Source organism: Ambystoma mexicanum, chromosome 10, assembly GCF_040938575.1.
Source record: "Ambystoma mexicanum isolate Mex_15411 chromosome 10, UKY_AmexF1_1, whole genome shotgun sequence".
NCBI lineage: Eukaryota > Metazoa > Chordata > Amphibia > Caudata > Ambystomatidae > Ambystoma > Ambystoma mexicanum.
The window spans coordinates 1,377,733,732-1,377,751,102 of NC_090932.1; the positions used below are offsets into that span (position 1 = coordinate 1,377,733,732).

Genomic DNA, 17,371 nt, shown 5'->3' on the forward strand with positions numbered 1-17,371 from the left:
ACATTGACTTGCAAACGGGGTTCTCCCTTCTCTAAAATAGATAGCTATATCTACCCAGATACAGTGAGTAGTCAGGTGTATCGGGGTGTTTATAAATGAAACAGTCACCATCTTTTTTTCTTGTCGATGCGTGACAAAGCCCCGGTTATACCCCAGGTTCTTACCCAGGGTTTCGCAAAATACAACGCAGAAAAAAGCCATTTGCAGGTAAAAAAAACAATGCAAATGCCATCAGGCTTTAGGTGGCGGGAGGCAAGAGGACACCAAGTGAAATTTGGTAGTTGGAGGGGGTCTAGGGAGCATGTTTGCAACACAAGGCTCAAAAATGTTTCCCATATCCTTGGGTATAAAATGAGGTGTGCTCTAGCACCTTGAAGCGTCTCTTGTGCTAGATGGAATTACATCACAGACCAAATAACCAGACAGACTCAAAGAATATGGCAAAATACTTCTTTATTCTTAGTTTAATAAAGCAGGGAAAAACTGGCAGACATTGGACTGATGCTTGCACACTCACAAACAAACCTGATTACTCAAGGGTGTTATACCCCAATATGTGTCACCTATGACATCATTCTACGTAGCAAATTATAAAACCTATTAAAGGGAAGAATTGGTTAAGTGAACATGTGTACCTATATTATATAGAAGGGTTAGTCCAGGATTAGCTGACTCTTATCTGTCAGGCACGTCTCAAACTACCTCTTAATACGTAACTGATTGTAGGAGAGGAAATGGCAGCGGATTGGTCTATGCAACATTATATAGCAGGATGCCCCATAGATTCTCTAATTGGTTGGCATTCTCACCCAAACTTTTTTTTCCGACTCGTTAGCAGCATGTAAGAGAAACAAAACCCAGGTGCTTGAGTCACATCAGATTACTCCCCGCTTTCCCAATTAATCCATCATCTTTCATCAGTTCGCACATTAGCAAAAACCTTCTTATCTGTAGTTGACCATGTATCCTGTTCACTGTTCAGTAACATTTAAGGGAGTGTAGCACATCACTATTTTCATCCAAAGCTTAATGAATAGCCCTTATTTTCGACTTCTGAATCATGTGTGAGGAAACCACAAATTTGTCCATTTCGACCTTCTATTTACTGCTATTTGATTTAATTATATTGGGTGTGCTTGCTCCTCTTGGCCTCTAGAGACTTGCTCACTCCATCTTGCATAGACTTCATACCCTTTTAAATGTCCAATACTTGACTCTTAGAGATGTTTTCTTCTTCTTTAATCTAAGAGAAATATGTCTCTCACCCACAGTTTATCCATCTTCCACCCCTTGTGTCTTGCAATTATTCCTCAAATAGCCTCATTGATCCGAGGCCAACATAGACTCCTCTTTATTTTACACACAAAGCTTTTCTCCAGCGTCTCCTGATTCTGCAGCCTTGGTCTCTCTCTAAGGTAGCTAGGCTGAAGTTGACACAGGTCGAGGTCCATTTTCTTTTCATGTTCGTCCTTGCCACTCTATATTTTCCTCTATAGCAAGCTTCTATATGTCTTTTCTTCCATGCGAATTGTGTATCTACATTTACTGGTCAGCAGATAACTATATCTTGGATTACTTTATCCTTAAGTACACGTTTCACTCACTGCTTCGGTCACATCATTACGCTTAAAGATTTTCATATTGTTCTTGTATGACTTCATATATCTATCCTTTCCAGATTTCACTTAACATTCCATAATGTCTAATGGTGCTTGCTGACAACCTTCTATACGACATCCTTCCACTATTTCAGTGCAAGGGTACATTCTGTAGAAATGTCTGAGTGCATATAATCTCTCGTACACTTAATGCAGTATAGGGCCAATACATGGTAGTTCCATTTAGGGCTCTACTTCTATGGTTCCAATATGACAGTGGTGAGGGGGTGGGAGCTATGGAGAACTCGTACATCTGCTCCTCTCCATTCCCCCCTCCGGTTGAGTCCTTGACCACATTCTCTTTTGAAATTGCCTTCATCTTCTCTTCATACTGTAGTTTCTTTGGAATCCTTATCTTTGTCACCCCTCTCAGGTGACCTGCATTCTTTGTATGTTCATCCCAACTCCCGGTCATGTGACAGCTATCTCCTGATGGTGGACAGAATATTCAATGTCTTACATATTTGTTATAATCCTAGGGGTAGTAGAAACTTGTTCCTGGATGTGCAAGGGTACTTTTCTTTATATTCTCGGAGGTACTTTGCTCATTTTGCATTTCTTCTCCTCCAGCTCCAGCATCTATAGAAATCATTATCTTGATTCCAATAGCTTTCTTGGGTGTTTTCTGGCACTGTCCCAAGATAATCCTTATGAGACAAAATCCAAGCGATACCAACACTAGTATTTTGGAGGCATTTGTCAGCCAAGTTGGAATCCTCGACAACAGGAACAAAAAACTGCCATCTGCTGCTGTTGCATTAGCTTCATCTTCCAATTTTGTATGCAGGGTTGTCAGCACAGTTATTTTGCCTGTCAGGGTTCCATTCTCTCCACTGTGAGATGGTATGAATGCAAAGCAAGAAGGCCCAACCTTGTTGCACACGTCTCCTTCCATTGCTGTAATTAAGTCCAGGACCTATCGAATCTGGAGGGTCATCAGACTGATGGCTCTGAATTCTTCACTGATTGCATTAAAAACATGTAATGTTGCATTTGATGTATGCAGCAGCTCCCATCGGGTGATCTGCAACCACTTGGCATTCACTGCATTCTGGAGTCCTGGCATGAATATAGATGTCATTATCATTGCTGTCGTACTGAACAGTTTATGCTCATCTGGAATGTCTTCATAGGCCTTTTTTGATTTTAATGAGAAGTAGTTCTCTCACTTCAGCCGACGGAGGTTAAGCAACCTCTTCCTCCTCTGATGATCATTCATTTTTGGAAATCCATCAATATTGAGGTCACTTTGGGGAATCACCCATGCTGGAACATGTATTATTTGTCAGGCTGAGAGATCCTGTGTCCGCGGAAGCTGCTGAACCCCCGACAATCCCCCTGAAAAGTAATTCCCAGAACTAGATATCAATTCAGCTCTGCAAACTACACCCCAAAGGGAAAGGGGGAAGTGGATAACAAAACAACACCAGGCTGACTGTGTCAAGGCTAACCAAAGCTGAATCTGCAGAGGATATAAGAAAAGCAGATACAAATCCTTTTATTACTTACTTAACCTTTAGAGTGGGAAAGATTTTAAATCCTTAACTAATAATTAAGAATCATACCTGGTTCTTCTCTTGACATTTCTTAGAGAAGCTTGTAAAGAAGGTGAAAATCTCTCTCACTTGAGACTCTTGAAATTCACAGCAATTTGGGCAAACCTGGAAAGCTTTGCTCTTTGCCTTTTTTCCAAAATTCACTAATTGTCCAGTTAAATAGTCTTTAATTTTTTCTTTCTTTTTCTTTCACACTTTTCTTTAGTTTTCAAACTTTTTACAATTCAATAACGTTTGTGAATTCTTGAAGAAACACGTGCTAAACACACACGCAGATAATCTCAATACAGAAGATTTGCACGTTGAAAACTTCCTGCGTTGAAGAACACGCGCACTGTAAGAAAAGTCCACGCGCAGAAAACACATGCGCTTGTAAAAACACGCAAAGCAGAACTCACGCGCAAACGGAATCACGTGCAGATAACACACGCGCTTGTAAACTCCCGCGCTGATGAATTCCCGCGCCTATTCACACACCCCTTATAACCCACACGCAAAAGAGTTCACACGCGGTCGAGTACACGCGTTAAAAAGCACACGCGCTGGTAACCACACGTGCAATTGAGTTCTCGCGCAGAAGCACACGTGCTTGAAAACACACGCGCAATAAAGTTCTCACGCGGCAAACAGATACTCGTGCTTGGAAGCACACGCGCTAGGAAAACACACACACTATAGAGTTCTCACGCGGCGAACAGATTCTCGCGCCAGGAAGCACACGCGCTGGAAACACACGCGCTATAGAGTTCTCACGCGACAAACCGATTCTCACGCTAGGAAGCACACGTGCTGGAAAACACATGCGCTATAGAGTTCTCACGCGGCGAGCCGATTCTCACGCTAGGAAGCACACGCGCTGGAAAACACACGCGCAGTTGAATTCTCTTGCACGCGCAAAGGTTCAAAGGTTAGTTTCAGATTACACGTAGTAGGTGTTTTACAAATAGCGTTCACCCGTTAACCTCGCGCAAATTTTCAAGCGCACTCAGAAAGTTCAAAAATATAAATTCAAAGGTAACATTTTACGAGTTCTCACTTAAATGTCTTTAAGATAAACAGAGCGGCAGTTAAAACAAAGTCACTTATCTCCAGAACGATTTCTTAAAGATCTTCAGAGTTTCCTGTCTTCAAAAATTCCTGACAGCTGATAGCTTCTCCTGAAACCCCCAAGAAAGTAGCCGCTCAACTGCTAACGCCTGAAGGATAAAATCCACCAGGCCCAAGTCTAAAGCAGGAGCAGCCTCTACACACGTCCTCTCAGCTGGGGTTTAGATGATGAAAGGCAAAGAGTGACAGTTTAGAATGTTCATTGTTGTTCAGCAGTGTTTTCTAACCAATCAGAGCTGTCACTGTGAAACTCCATTTTGCCTTGGGTCAGAACCAGGATTCTGAATCAGGAAGTTAAGGCCAAACCAACTACAATAGAAAACTTCCCACCCACACAAGGCTAATCTAAAAAGGATAATAAAAGAGAAATAATGGGAAAGAAACTTGAATAAGGGAAAACTTCCCACCCACACAAGGCTAATCTAAAAAGGATAATAAAAGAGAAATAATGGGAAAGAAACTTGAATAAGGGAAAATAGCCTGAATAGGGGAAGGAAACCTGACATTACTACAATGGAACATATTCCTCCCCAATTCATGGGCAACTGCATGTACGCTCTGGATCCATAGGCCCAATATCAGTCCATTAGTATCACAGTTCCTCCATTCATTCCTGGGGTTTCGATTGTCGGCCCACATCCTTTGTTTTCTCCAGCCAGGACCAAGCCTCCAGTCTTGAAACACATTGGGCCTCATTACGACCCTTGCGGCCCTGTAATGAAGGGTGCCAGTATGGGACTGGCACGCTTCATTACGGGAGCGCTGATTACAAGGTTCCCTTTGTGGGACTCGGAACAGACATCTGGTAAAACCAGACGTCCTTTCCGGGTCCCGCGAGGGGAAGAGGAAGGTAATAACGGGCCATCTGTAATGTGCCCGTTATTACCTCCCTTCCCATTCCCATTGAGAACTATGGGGGCTCAAATGGGAATGGGGAATGGTTCCTGCAAGGAGGAATTACTGGGTCCTCCAATGTCGGAATGACCCGGTAATTGCTCATTGCAGGAACCCGGTATTGGAGCCCAGTATGGAGGCAGCCATGGTGCTAATAGTGGTGTTATAAATACTGGTCCTGATTCATTTTTGACCCACTTTACTAACCTAGAGTTTACTTGGCTCATGATTCTAGGCATCTGTCATTCACTATTGGCACTATACCCATTGGTTCCTTCTTCAATATGTGTGCAGGGCAAGATAATATTCCATATTCCCACTCGGTTCTGGTGCCAAAACGTCCAAACAACAATATCTGAGGTCTCTTCCAGCATCATGATTCTCCTGATCTTTCAGTCATATCAGAGCAATTTATCCTCAGGGGAAACGCGTTTGTCTTGGAAGCAAGGCAAAGCAGCTCAACACAGGTTTGAATCCCGATCCCACGGTTAGAAACCACTCGCTGGTATTAAGTGCATTATAAATGAACAATAAAATAAAATAAATAAATCCTCTTCATCTCGACAGTCTTAATACATTCTCCAATTTGTGTTGGATCAATAAGTTTCTTGTTTGATGTTCTACTTCCATCCTCTTTGTCTTTACATAAGTGTCCTCACATGGAAATATTCCTCTGGATCACCATCGTAAAGTTCCCCATTTTCCTTCAAATTGCCCTCTGGTTGTACATGCTGTTAGATGACTGACAGTTTCTGTCATGTTTAGGCATTTGTTTTGCAATAAATGTCCTTGCTGCATTCACGGCATACGTATTAAGGAACAGACGTAGCAGCTTTCATCTGATGTTGTCTCTCCCACCTCTTTTATGTGCTGATGCCATAGATTATTTTTTAAATGAGCCAAATTGTCAGGATATGTGTTTATATCTTTATAATATTCTTCAGAAACCCTTTTAAATCGAAATAGATGCATAGTCATATTAAAAAACAAACTGTCTGTACCTCTAGTGGGAACGATAATAGATGTTTCATTGACACCCTCCATATCTGTATCGCTTTTTATAACATGTTGAAATGCCACAATAATAACGAGGAAAACACAAATAAATCACAATGCAAAATGATACTGCAATGAGCATTCCATGAAAACTCATCGGTTTTCTAGATGGAAATGCAACTATGTTCTGAAACCTCCTCATTTTGTTTGTTCTTTTATATCAAGAACTGTAAAATAATGGCTATAATTATTCTAAAAATAATATGATTGTTCTTAGGATTGCCAAAAACATCACTATGTTCACGTGTCTCCTTATTAGAGCTGGATAAAACTGTAATATATAGGGAAAAACAGCATACAAGAATGTGTGTATTGCTATAATGGGTAATATAAAAAATGAAATGTGCTCCTCTTCTTTGTGCTCCGGCTCTTCTAATCATTGACTCCTTGGACCTATCTAAAAAAGCTCCAGCATAACTTAACTCCTTATCAAATTTGGAAAACCTTGGTCCTCAGTTTAAAGTGTTTTAGTGCTCTTCATTTTCCATATCCTTGCTTTTCACCATCGAGCGAGTCAGCATGTGTAGAACTATTTCTCTTGCTTCACTGTGGGCAGCTGCAGGATGGGTCAGAGGTTCTTCTTTATACAGTTCAATGTCATGCAAGTGCAGCCACACTCTTCTACCTTTCTATTTGACAGCTGTGAGGCTCACTTCCTCCATCTCATGTGGTCCCTCAAAGTGGGCTATGCTCCAGGTGCGTACACATTTGTATACCAGCACCTGGTCCCCTAGGTATAGGCTAGGTGGCTCCAATAAAACTTCTGAATTATGGGTTGATCGTCTTTGTCACTTTTTTGTGACCCCTCCCTTCGATTTTTGACCTGTTAAGACATGAAAGAAGCACTTGCAATCATTTTTGTTAGATAATCATGCATCTTGTCACCTAGTGTCTTCACTACACTCTGGACATCAGTTCTTACCCTAGCAGGAGGAGTAAGGGGAGTTCTCATAAAATGTCCAGTCACCAACTCATGAGGAGTTAGATGGTGATCTGAACAAGCCTGATTCCTTAAAGCATACAAGGCAAGGTGTAGGCAATGTAGCCATCACTTCTTTAAGGTTATCTTAATTTTTGCAATTCTTTCTTTTAGTAATCTGTTTAATCTCTCACAGACGCCATTCGCCTGTGGGTGATAAGTGGAGGAAAACCTGTGCCTGATACCTAATAAAATTGTTATTTGTTGGAACAACTAATTTATAAAATACGGTCCATTGTCAGACCACAAAACCACACACACACCCCATTTGGCAGCACACATGACATCAGCATGCGTGCATGGACCTGCCTCAAACCACCTGGAAAAAGGACATACCACAACCAGCATATATCTGTAATCGCTGCATGTTTGCAGCAAATCCAGATAATCTATATGTAGGAGCTGAAATGGGCCTTTGGGTCTAGGAATTGCTCCTCTCACTGTTCGCAAAGTGTGCCCTGCTGTATATTTCTGGCCCCTCCTTTTCTAACATGACAAACCTGCGTGTACAGTCAACGTCACATAGGCGGAGTCAGAGTACAACGTCACTTCCTCATCTTCAAATCTTTGAACCGAGCGATAAGTGCCACTAATTCTGCAAGTAATGCAAAGGCAATCTCGCACTTGTCACTACCTCAAATTCACCCTCTAGGTCTAGCTTTTCTACCGCTGATCCTGTGTACCTTTCGCCAGTTGTTTGATCAATTTTTGATGAACCATCAATAAAGACAACTTCCCCCTCCAAATAGCATTTTCTCTATCTTGGGGAATATCATTATAACATTCAGTATATGTTATGCAATCATCTACATATTCATCCTCTCCTATTGGTTCTGCTATGAACGTTGCTGGATTCACTGTTTTGCATCTGAAAATTTTTATCGCAGGATTCAAGATTAATACCTCGTATCCTGATGCTCTCTGTGTAGTCAATGTACTTTTGGGTTTCTCTAAAATAGCAAATAATGCGTGTCCCACAAACCATGGTACTGAACACCCCATTGTTTTACTTGACGTTTATTTCAATCACGAATGCAGCAGCAGCTAAAGATTGCTCACAAGGATAATGTCCTTTCATAACTGAGTCTAAAATCCCACTATAATAAGCTAGTGGATAATGTCCCTGGCCTAATGAGGACTGTTGTCATAACTTTTGAATGAGAGAACAGATACAATTATTCATGATAATCAGGAATTTCTAACACAGGGGCTGTACGGATTGTCTTTTTCAATTCTTAAAATTCTTCATCTCATCTGTCCATGTTATTTTATTCTTGTCTACCTGTGCTTCTTTAAGTTTTTTTAAAAATGGTTGAATATATGTACTGTAATTGAAAAACCAAGCCGACAATAATTACATGGGCCTACAAATTGCTGCATTAGTCTCACTGTTTTGGGTTCTAGAGTCTTCATAATTGCTTCTGCTCTTTCGGGTGACACTTTTCTCCCTCCCCTAGAAATAAATAAAAAATAAATAAAATATCATATCATATCTTCATGAGAGATCAACTGTCCCACATACAAGACCTCTTCCTGACAGTATTGTAACTTTTCCTTGTCCACCTTATACCCTTTCTCTTAGTGTATAGTCATGAGCTTGAAGTGTAATTAAAAAAACAGAGTTTGGCTTGAGGGAAATGCATAATTAATTTTAATGCCAAATCCTCCCATTCTCTGGTTTTGTTTTTACTAAACATACAAAACCTATATTGAATACCCATTCCCCTGGTATAAACGCACACCCCACTATCTAAGAGGTCCGCCTGCCCCTTCATTAAGAGCTGTCTCTCTTCTCCACTTCACACCCTCATCCTTATCTTGTATGAGTGAAGTCACTCTGCCCCCTCACCATCGCACCTCTGAAGCTCGCTTGTAGCTGTTTGTCCATTTCAGCCTATCTGTGTGTGCCCTTCCTTTGAACAAAACTGCTGTTAGTATCGTGCCTATGTGCCCTTCACTTCTGCCAATCATATTTGCTGCTTGTGTGCTTCTTGTGGAACCACTTCTCATCTTAATGGTGTGCTCTTGTGTCTAAAAATGCTAACATAAATGATGTAAATACCAATGCCATGCTTCCCTAAAATGGGCGAAATTCACTCAAACAATACCACATTTTGAAAGCTTGTAAACCTCAAAGTGTTGCCCACCAAATCCGTGCTCAACTATGCGTCACGATGCATTCATCACATAGCATAAATGTTAACCCATTTCTCCCAGAATAACAACAGCCGTCCTAGGTATCCACCACCCTCTTTGTGTTCTCTACCTCCAAGGGCCAATATACAATTGTGTCATGTGCTTCTCAAGCCAACTCAAGCGCCACTTCAATGAGATAGAATGTGCCACCTTCTAAGTGCTTGATATCCTATTCAATAACCTCATTGGTGACATCATGCACCCTACAGCAAGGCAAAACAAGATATTCCACAGCTTCCCCTTCATTACAAGTCTGCTTAAACACTTCCCTAACACGCTGATAAACTTAACAATACATAAATAACAATCCATGGCCACCTTCCTGTTTTACCTAACAGGGAACTTCAATAATTCTCCAATAATACGTGTGGTCCTGTTTTATCTACTGCATCACCTGTAGAGGCCAACCTCCATGAGGAAAAAACCAAGGAACTCACCTTTTGTGATATGAGCTAGCATTTCTGTCAACCCTACTCACAGGTAACCCTCATCCATGAAGCATATCTGACAGCAAATACAATATTTACATACCTTTTGCCATTTGTACTCTTAGGTCAATTGTCTAATCCCACTGCCCAGACTGATCACCTAAGACCAAATGTTCCCTAGCCAAAACAAAAATGTAACAAATTTCCATATGAAACCAAAACCTTAACACAAACATCAAGCAGACCCTTTCTATACCCTCCCCTTTCTGCTATATAACTTACTTATACTCCATAATCTTCTGACAAAGCTGTTTCCCCAGTTTCCTCCAGTTCTGCAAGTCTGCTGCAGCTTTTGGACTCACTGTCACTCCCCCACCCTGCCACCCCCACCTTCTGATCTCCGGAGCAGGCAGGAATGCATGGGAGAGACAGCATTTGTCACAGAAGGCACAAACATGAATCTATCTGCTACCTCTTGAAGTTTGGCTGGAGGGAAATCCCCTTGTGCCCAAAAAACAGAGGAGATCAGAAATGTGATAAATTGCTACTTTATTAATCCACACAGGGATATGCAAATGGTTTCTACAGCTCCAAATGAACTCTCAGCTCATAACAGGCAGGCATTCGGGTTTCAAACAGGTCTGACATCACAACCAAAAGTTACATTCCTGGGCTCTTAGCGATATTTGGATTGAGTGAACTGTGAACAGTATAGGCATACTTACAATCTATAGAGGACAAATAATATGATTGGTCTGGCCAGATCTGGTAGCTCTGCCTGGCACCACCTGCAGGAGGTCAGTGGAAGCCTTGTCAGTTTAGGAAATTTACCAGCATGTGAGCAAAGAATGATGGGTGGGGAAGGTGATCCCAGAGAACTGCCTGTCTCCCATTAATGCTGCCACTTCCAACCTCAAAGCCCGGAGCAAGGACATTTGTCTCCATCTTCTGTCTTCAGTTGGATGGGAACAACATTATCCGTCTGCCTCAGATGAATGGGCATTGTTCCCCAGCTCCATGCCCATGTCCAGGAACCATAAAAGTGATTTTCTCTGCGTGCATTTATGAGGGATTTCGGTCTTCTGTCCTTGTAGGTGCTGTAACTTTTTTGCTGCCTCGAACTCTCTCCCAGGGTCCTTGGCAGGGCTGAACACTCTGCCAAATCATTTTGCATTTCTCAGGAAAATCAGTGTTTCAAGCCTCAGCCCTGTGTTGTAAGAATTCCCAATTCATTTCAATGCAGCTTTTGTTTCCATTTTGCTTTCATGGCTGTTCATGGTAGTGGCTTTTTCGCTGTCAGCAAGCAGTTCATGTGTGTTGTTTTGCACCTGGCTAATGTCTCTGCGGGTGTGTTCAGCTATGTCGCCTCTTCATGATTACTTTTGCAATGTCATCCGGGTATGGTCTGCGGGGCTGCTTCAGTTGGGTGGCATCTGTCATCTTTGAGGTGTGCTGGGGGGGTTTGAGACCCCCTCAACAAGCTGAACTGATTCTTCTCTGCATCTTTCTACTGACTCACTGCACACCAAAATGTCATCCACATACTGAATTATTGCACTTTTGAATTGGACATTACCCAGATCCATCTGGAGTACTCTGTTAAAGATAGAAGGGGAATCGCAGTACACCTGGGGAACACAAGTATGTTTCAGACATATATTTACATATGAAAAGGAAGTCAAATATTGTGACTCTTCATGAAGGGGAATTGAAAAGAAGGTGTTTTTTAAATCTATAACAGTGATATATTTGGCCTTAATTGGGATATTGCACAATATTGTCACAGGATTTGGAACTAAAGGGAACTATGCTTCGACTATATTGTTTTGAGGGCACAGGTCTTGGATGACTTTCCACAACCCCCCTTTCATTTTTTCACAGAGTACACAGAGGTGTTACACAGAGAGTCGGATGGCACCAATATTCCTTGTTTCATTAAAGTGGAAATAGTCTCAAATATGCCTTCATATGCCTCTCTGGACATAGGGTATTGTTTTGCTCATGGCAAAAGTGTTCCTGGTTTAAGCTTGATTTTAACTGCCCCTATCCCTTATAATAGGCCCTCACCATATGGGCGTGTGCTTATAAAATACTTGGTACTTTCTCCTCGTCTTCCTGACAATATTACGGTTTCTTGTTTACCAGCACCATTCTCTGTTGTATCTCTATATTCTCTTATTTACTCCAATACTTAAGACTTATGCTATGATATGATTAGTTATTTATAACGCGCTTTATACTCAGACGCTTCTAAACGCGGACCCGGAGATCGAACCTGTGTTGCTCCGTGTTGTCTTGCTTCCAAGGCAAGCATGTTGCCGCTGAGCTATCCTCCCGAGACTATATCTATAAAACATACATCCATTATTTGAATAAACATCCCTAAAAAGCTCTTTGTCTGTCAAGTCTGTCAACCTATATCCTTCACTGAGGGCTATCACTGTTCCCCATCCTCTTCCCTCATCATCTGTGCCATGAAGAACCTCCCTTTCCTCTCTGACCACTGCTGCTTCTAACTCCAAGGGGATAATCTGCACTTCTTCGTCATCCATAGGAATCTCTGATCTAAAAAAAACAACTCATTTGGTATTCTTAATAATGTACTTATCAACACGGGGTGACCATGATAATAAAAGAGTCACTCCATAAAAGAATACTTCTGGATATAAAGGAACTTCTCGTAATGCCTTCTGGCATCTGTAAGCTAATATAAACTCTTTCACATTCATATAATGTATTGCTGGAGTAGAACACACTATTTCTTCATCAGTAAAAGATATTGTCACGTTAAGCTTCGTCATCGAGTCACGCCCTAATATAGTAACTGGCGTCTGCTTAGAACATAATGTCATCGTCATGTCATGTTCTCCTATATAGATTGGCTATTTATCTGCAAAACTAACTAAACCCATAGCCCAGAAAATCCCTACATATTCATGGCAATGCCTGATATTGGATATTTTCCCTCACAGACACAGGAACAAGTTGCTCCATTGTCTACAAGGAATCAAAATGCCTTGCCTACTATCATCATCTTGACCCTTGGTTTGTCTTGGGTGCCTGGTGTTACTGATAGTACTGAAGAAATCAGGTCGCTCTGTAGCCTGTCCTATTGTGGATATAAATGCATACCATACCTGTGAAAGGATTTCCTCCTATCACAGTCACACTCTCTAATTTGGGTGTGGGTGCTTTCTGGGCTTCTGTAGTCATATTCCATTGTGGTACCATAGTCTGCTGTGTCTGTGCTTGCTGAGTTTGTACCTGTTGTGTTTGCATAGGCACTTAGTGTGGTTGTCCTTTCGGCACTTGCATTTATACTGGTGCTTGCTGCTGCTGTGGCCACGGCGCTTATGTCTGAACCTGCGTGTGATCTTGGCCATAATACTCCTGTGGTTCAATATTATATTGGGGAGCATAGCCCATCTCCCTTATTGGAGCTTGCCAATTGGGTTGCATGCCTCCTCTGTTTCTACATGTTCTGGCCATGTGTCCTATTCTTCCACAATTCCAACATTGTTGCAGTTGTCCGCCATTAAATCCTCCCCTTCCCTGAGGGTTTTGAAATCAACCTTGTCCTCCTCTTCTAGGCCCATTCCCTCTTGGCCAAGTTTCTACTCCCCTTGATCTATGGGATACGCTACATTGTTTTGCTGCACTGGTTGCACCTCCTGTGTCAACATATCTTCATTACTCGTCAATACTGATCCCTCTATGGCTAGATTTGACATTTTTTCTGAACTAAGTTTGCCTCTTCCTGCTTTCTGCTCTCAGCTTTCTTCGTATTCGTCTCTTGCAACAATCGACAACGATGCAGGTTTGCCAGTTGTATTCTGACCATGGCTTTGCTTCCTTTCTCACCAGTATCTTCATTTGCTGATGTACTGGCTCAGGCAGTCCCTGACACAACATGTGGTAAAATAGTGCTATTGTTTTATCCCACGGTTACACCCGTCACAAGACGCCATCGCTCTTGACTATCTTCAATAAAAGCGACAGAGTCTTCATCCTCCCCATTTCCCTAATCATAATTGGACCCAAATCTGATGTATCGGGATATTGTACTCTGAGTACCCGCCATACATCTGTTTTACAATTATTAAATGGCGCTCCATTATGTGTCATGTTTTGTGCAGTCACACCTGCATATCCTGCTCTTTTCCAAATGTCGTCAGCGCTCTCCTCTAGAATGGCTGCTAGCAAGCCTTTTATGTCACCTAACGCTAATGTCATTCCTGATGTCATTCTCTCTAACTCATAAATCCATTTTAGGAAAGACGAATATATGCATAACGTGATGCGAGGAAAATACAAAAATATGTATTGAACATTTTGAAAGTAAATAAGGAGCAGAATTCATCTGGTAATTATAATCACTCTAATGAATATAATTTGTATCCCTAGGGATTGGATTTGCTATTTGTATCATCGCATTGTATGTGTCTTTCTACTACAACACTATCATCGCCTGGGCTCTGTTTTACTTCTACTCGTCCTTCACAAGTACGCTGCCATGGACGAACTGTGACAATCCCTGGAACACCCCCAACTGCACAAACTACTTTGAAAAAAGCAACGTGACTTGGACGAACTTCTCAAGGTCGCCTGCTGAAGAGTTTTATACGTAAGTGCATGTAAGTGGATTATGTCATGGTTTACAACCAGGGCAAGAGGTGTGGACAACGGGAGAGTGAGCATTCATTGTACAAAAGTGCTAGTAGTCGGTGGCAAGCTGTTAAGTGCTTGTTGAAATTCACTGGCATTACCTGCTTTGCCTCTCATAATTTCCCAGTGGAACAATCTGCACCTTCATTCTCTATTCTGCACCTTCATTCTCAAAATGTAGATTCTCTTGTGAGTAGCCTGTCATTTTTTTATGCACATGAATGCAACCACAAAAAACGGGTGTAATATTTCCTCTTTTGTGGACTTTTAATTCGTACAAGAAAAATGTATCCATAAACGGGGACAAGGTACACTGGAATTTACCAAGGGACCAGTAATATAAAGTATGCATAGAATTCCTGTGAAGACAACATGTCGGGTGCCAAAAATCAAGCAAAGGGGTGACACAGCCCACTATTCCCAAAGAGATCATTTTTGCAATTATCCAGAAGGGAATGAAGCAGGAACCCACGGGGAGATGACTGTGGTGGGAGCTTGATGTTAACACATTCTGCATCGTTTGTAACCTGTAAGCATAATCAGAGGCCTACAACCACTTTCAGACTGCTCAGTACCTACAATTATTGATGTGAGTGGAAATGTATTGTGTGTGAAGTGATGAGTTAGTATGTCAATCAATGAAATCATGCTTCATTGTATAATTAGAAATCAATGTGGACAGTAAAACACAAATAAACAATACCGTTTTCGAAAATATAAGCACGGTACAGTACGCCAGGGCTACGAGTTAATTATGTAGCTGGAAAAGCATCAGAAAGTTACACAAAATAGTGTACACAAAATAGGACCCCTAAACAACCCAACCCATGGAGTACATAAGAAGGATCAAAGTAAGATCGGGCCGAACAGGGCAGGCTGAAATGTCCTTATCCTTTGACTCTCAATCTCTTTTTGGTGTGGACACTGTAGCTGCTTGTTCAATAGCCCAGGCACGAAGTTCTCCTTGTGTCCAAGCTAATGACAGAAGCAATGCTAACCTTAGGGTTGTCCTGTGGTCACAGAAAGCCGCCATATGCCACATGGCTACTCTGATTGTCCTGGCTCTGAGGTCAAACAGCAAGCATGTCAGGTGCGTACATGCTTCTATACTGTAGAATAGGAAGAGCAGAAATTGTTTCCCACAAGGCTCTGAGGCAGGTCTGTTTGTCTTCATTAATTCTTTATGATGCCCCATTGATACTAACCAATGGGAACTGGCTGAAACGTGAATCAGTAGTTTTAAGAGAAAATTGAAATATGTTTCACAGCCCCTTTCTTTGTTGTACTGAAGATATTGCATAGCCATAGGGCTCAGGGATACCTGAAGCATGTGACTACCCTCCATAACTTTCTAAATGCGACTCTTTTCAGAGTCCTCTCCCACAATGGTCTACAGGCTGGACCAACTTTCCCCCATTCTTAGTGCAAATAAACCCCTCTTCCCATATGTAAACAACCCTATGTTTAAACAGTCAATCGGAACCCTTCGTACAAGGGTTGACATAGATTTGACTAGATGCAAAACCAGAAAAGCTGCCGTTTGATAGACACATGCTCAGTGATTGGCACCATCACAATGAATGTCTTCAGTATTGATTTTGGCGGATCCCAAAGCAACCCCCAATGGCAATCTCACAAAGAACGTTTCAGCTTTTGCCAGTCCATTTCTTTTACAGAAGTAACACATCTCTGCACTATTCAGGCAGGTGATGTTTTCTTTGCCTTAAAATCCTCAAGTACATACTTTACAGTCATCCCGCCCATTTGCACCTCAGCCTATCTACCCCCGACACTCAAGGGCTCAGATGGGACATGCCCATCTAACAGCCAAACCATTGAGAAGCTCAAGACTAAACTAGAATCCAAAGAAAACTAGTAAACATCCCTTCTCTTCCATGCCCCAACCTACTGGAACACCAGCCCATTCCCATTCAGGACTACCCTTACAGTTTATGAAGGAAATCAAGACCCTGTTCTTCACACAATAGGTAGGGGCCATTTAGGACCTAGTAGACCATCCCTGTAATATGGATTTACCACGCTATTGTAACTTGAAACCTCCACTTCCATGACCTCTGTTAACTCCAAAATGACTTGCAAAGCAATCCACTGCTTATTAGCTAGGTTTGTACTATATAAACGCAAATACAAACACAAGTCGAAATGTTGGCATTTCTCCTGCAATCTGTTTTAAAGATCTCTAATCTAACTTTCTTAAATTTGCCTCCACCAACCTCCCTTGGAGGAGAATATAACACTTAGGTCATCGTAATCCAACATCACTTCAAACTCAGACATTCCCAACTCGGACTTCATCGTGAAGTTTGCTCCCCAACCCAAAGTCATGAGTTTAGACTTGGTGGAATTTACTCTCAGGCACTTAACCGTGCAGCAGCATTCCCAGTTTGGGAGGAATTTAATTAAATCATGTTTAGTTCTTACCAAAATAACTAAATCATCTGCAAAAAGCAGTATTGGTATTCCCTCTATATATAGCATGCAGGACATCCCTGCCATCGGTTATAGGTGAAAGGATCGAATCCAAAGGATCGAAATGCAATAGTTTGGAGTCAAAAGGACCGAAAAAAAGGTCGATTTTTTTTTGGGGCCCCACCCGAAACCCTGTTTTTGGTATAAAAACCACTTTTCTTTCCTAAACGGAAACCAAAAAAATATATATATTTTAATAAAAGGTATTCAACCTTTTTTCCGGTCCTTTTGACTCTCAGCTATTGTATTAGATCCTTTAGTTTTCGATCCTTTGACCGGACACCCCTGCCATCGTCTGCAGCCCGAGAGGACGTTCATCCATGTAGAGATTGAACAGAGTTG

The 17,371-nt window shown here is 41.7% G+C and overlaps 1 protein-coding gene across 1 annotated transcript in view; it reads left to right on the forward strand.

The window, feature by feature from the left end:
* The window catches only part of LOC138492335 (sodium-dependent serotonin transporter-like), an 821,649-nt gene that overhangs the window by 261,121 nt on the left and 543,157 nt on the right, over positions 1-17,371 (forward strand). The window contains exon 3 of the mRNA XM_069619389.1: positions 14,279-14,498. Within this exon, the coding sequence (XP_069475490.1) occupies positions 14,279-14,498 (220 nt within the window). The remainder of the gene's footprint in view (positions 1-14,278; positions 14,499-17,371) is intronic.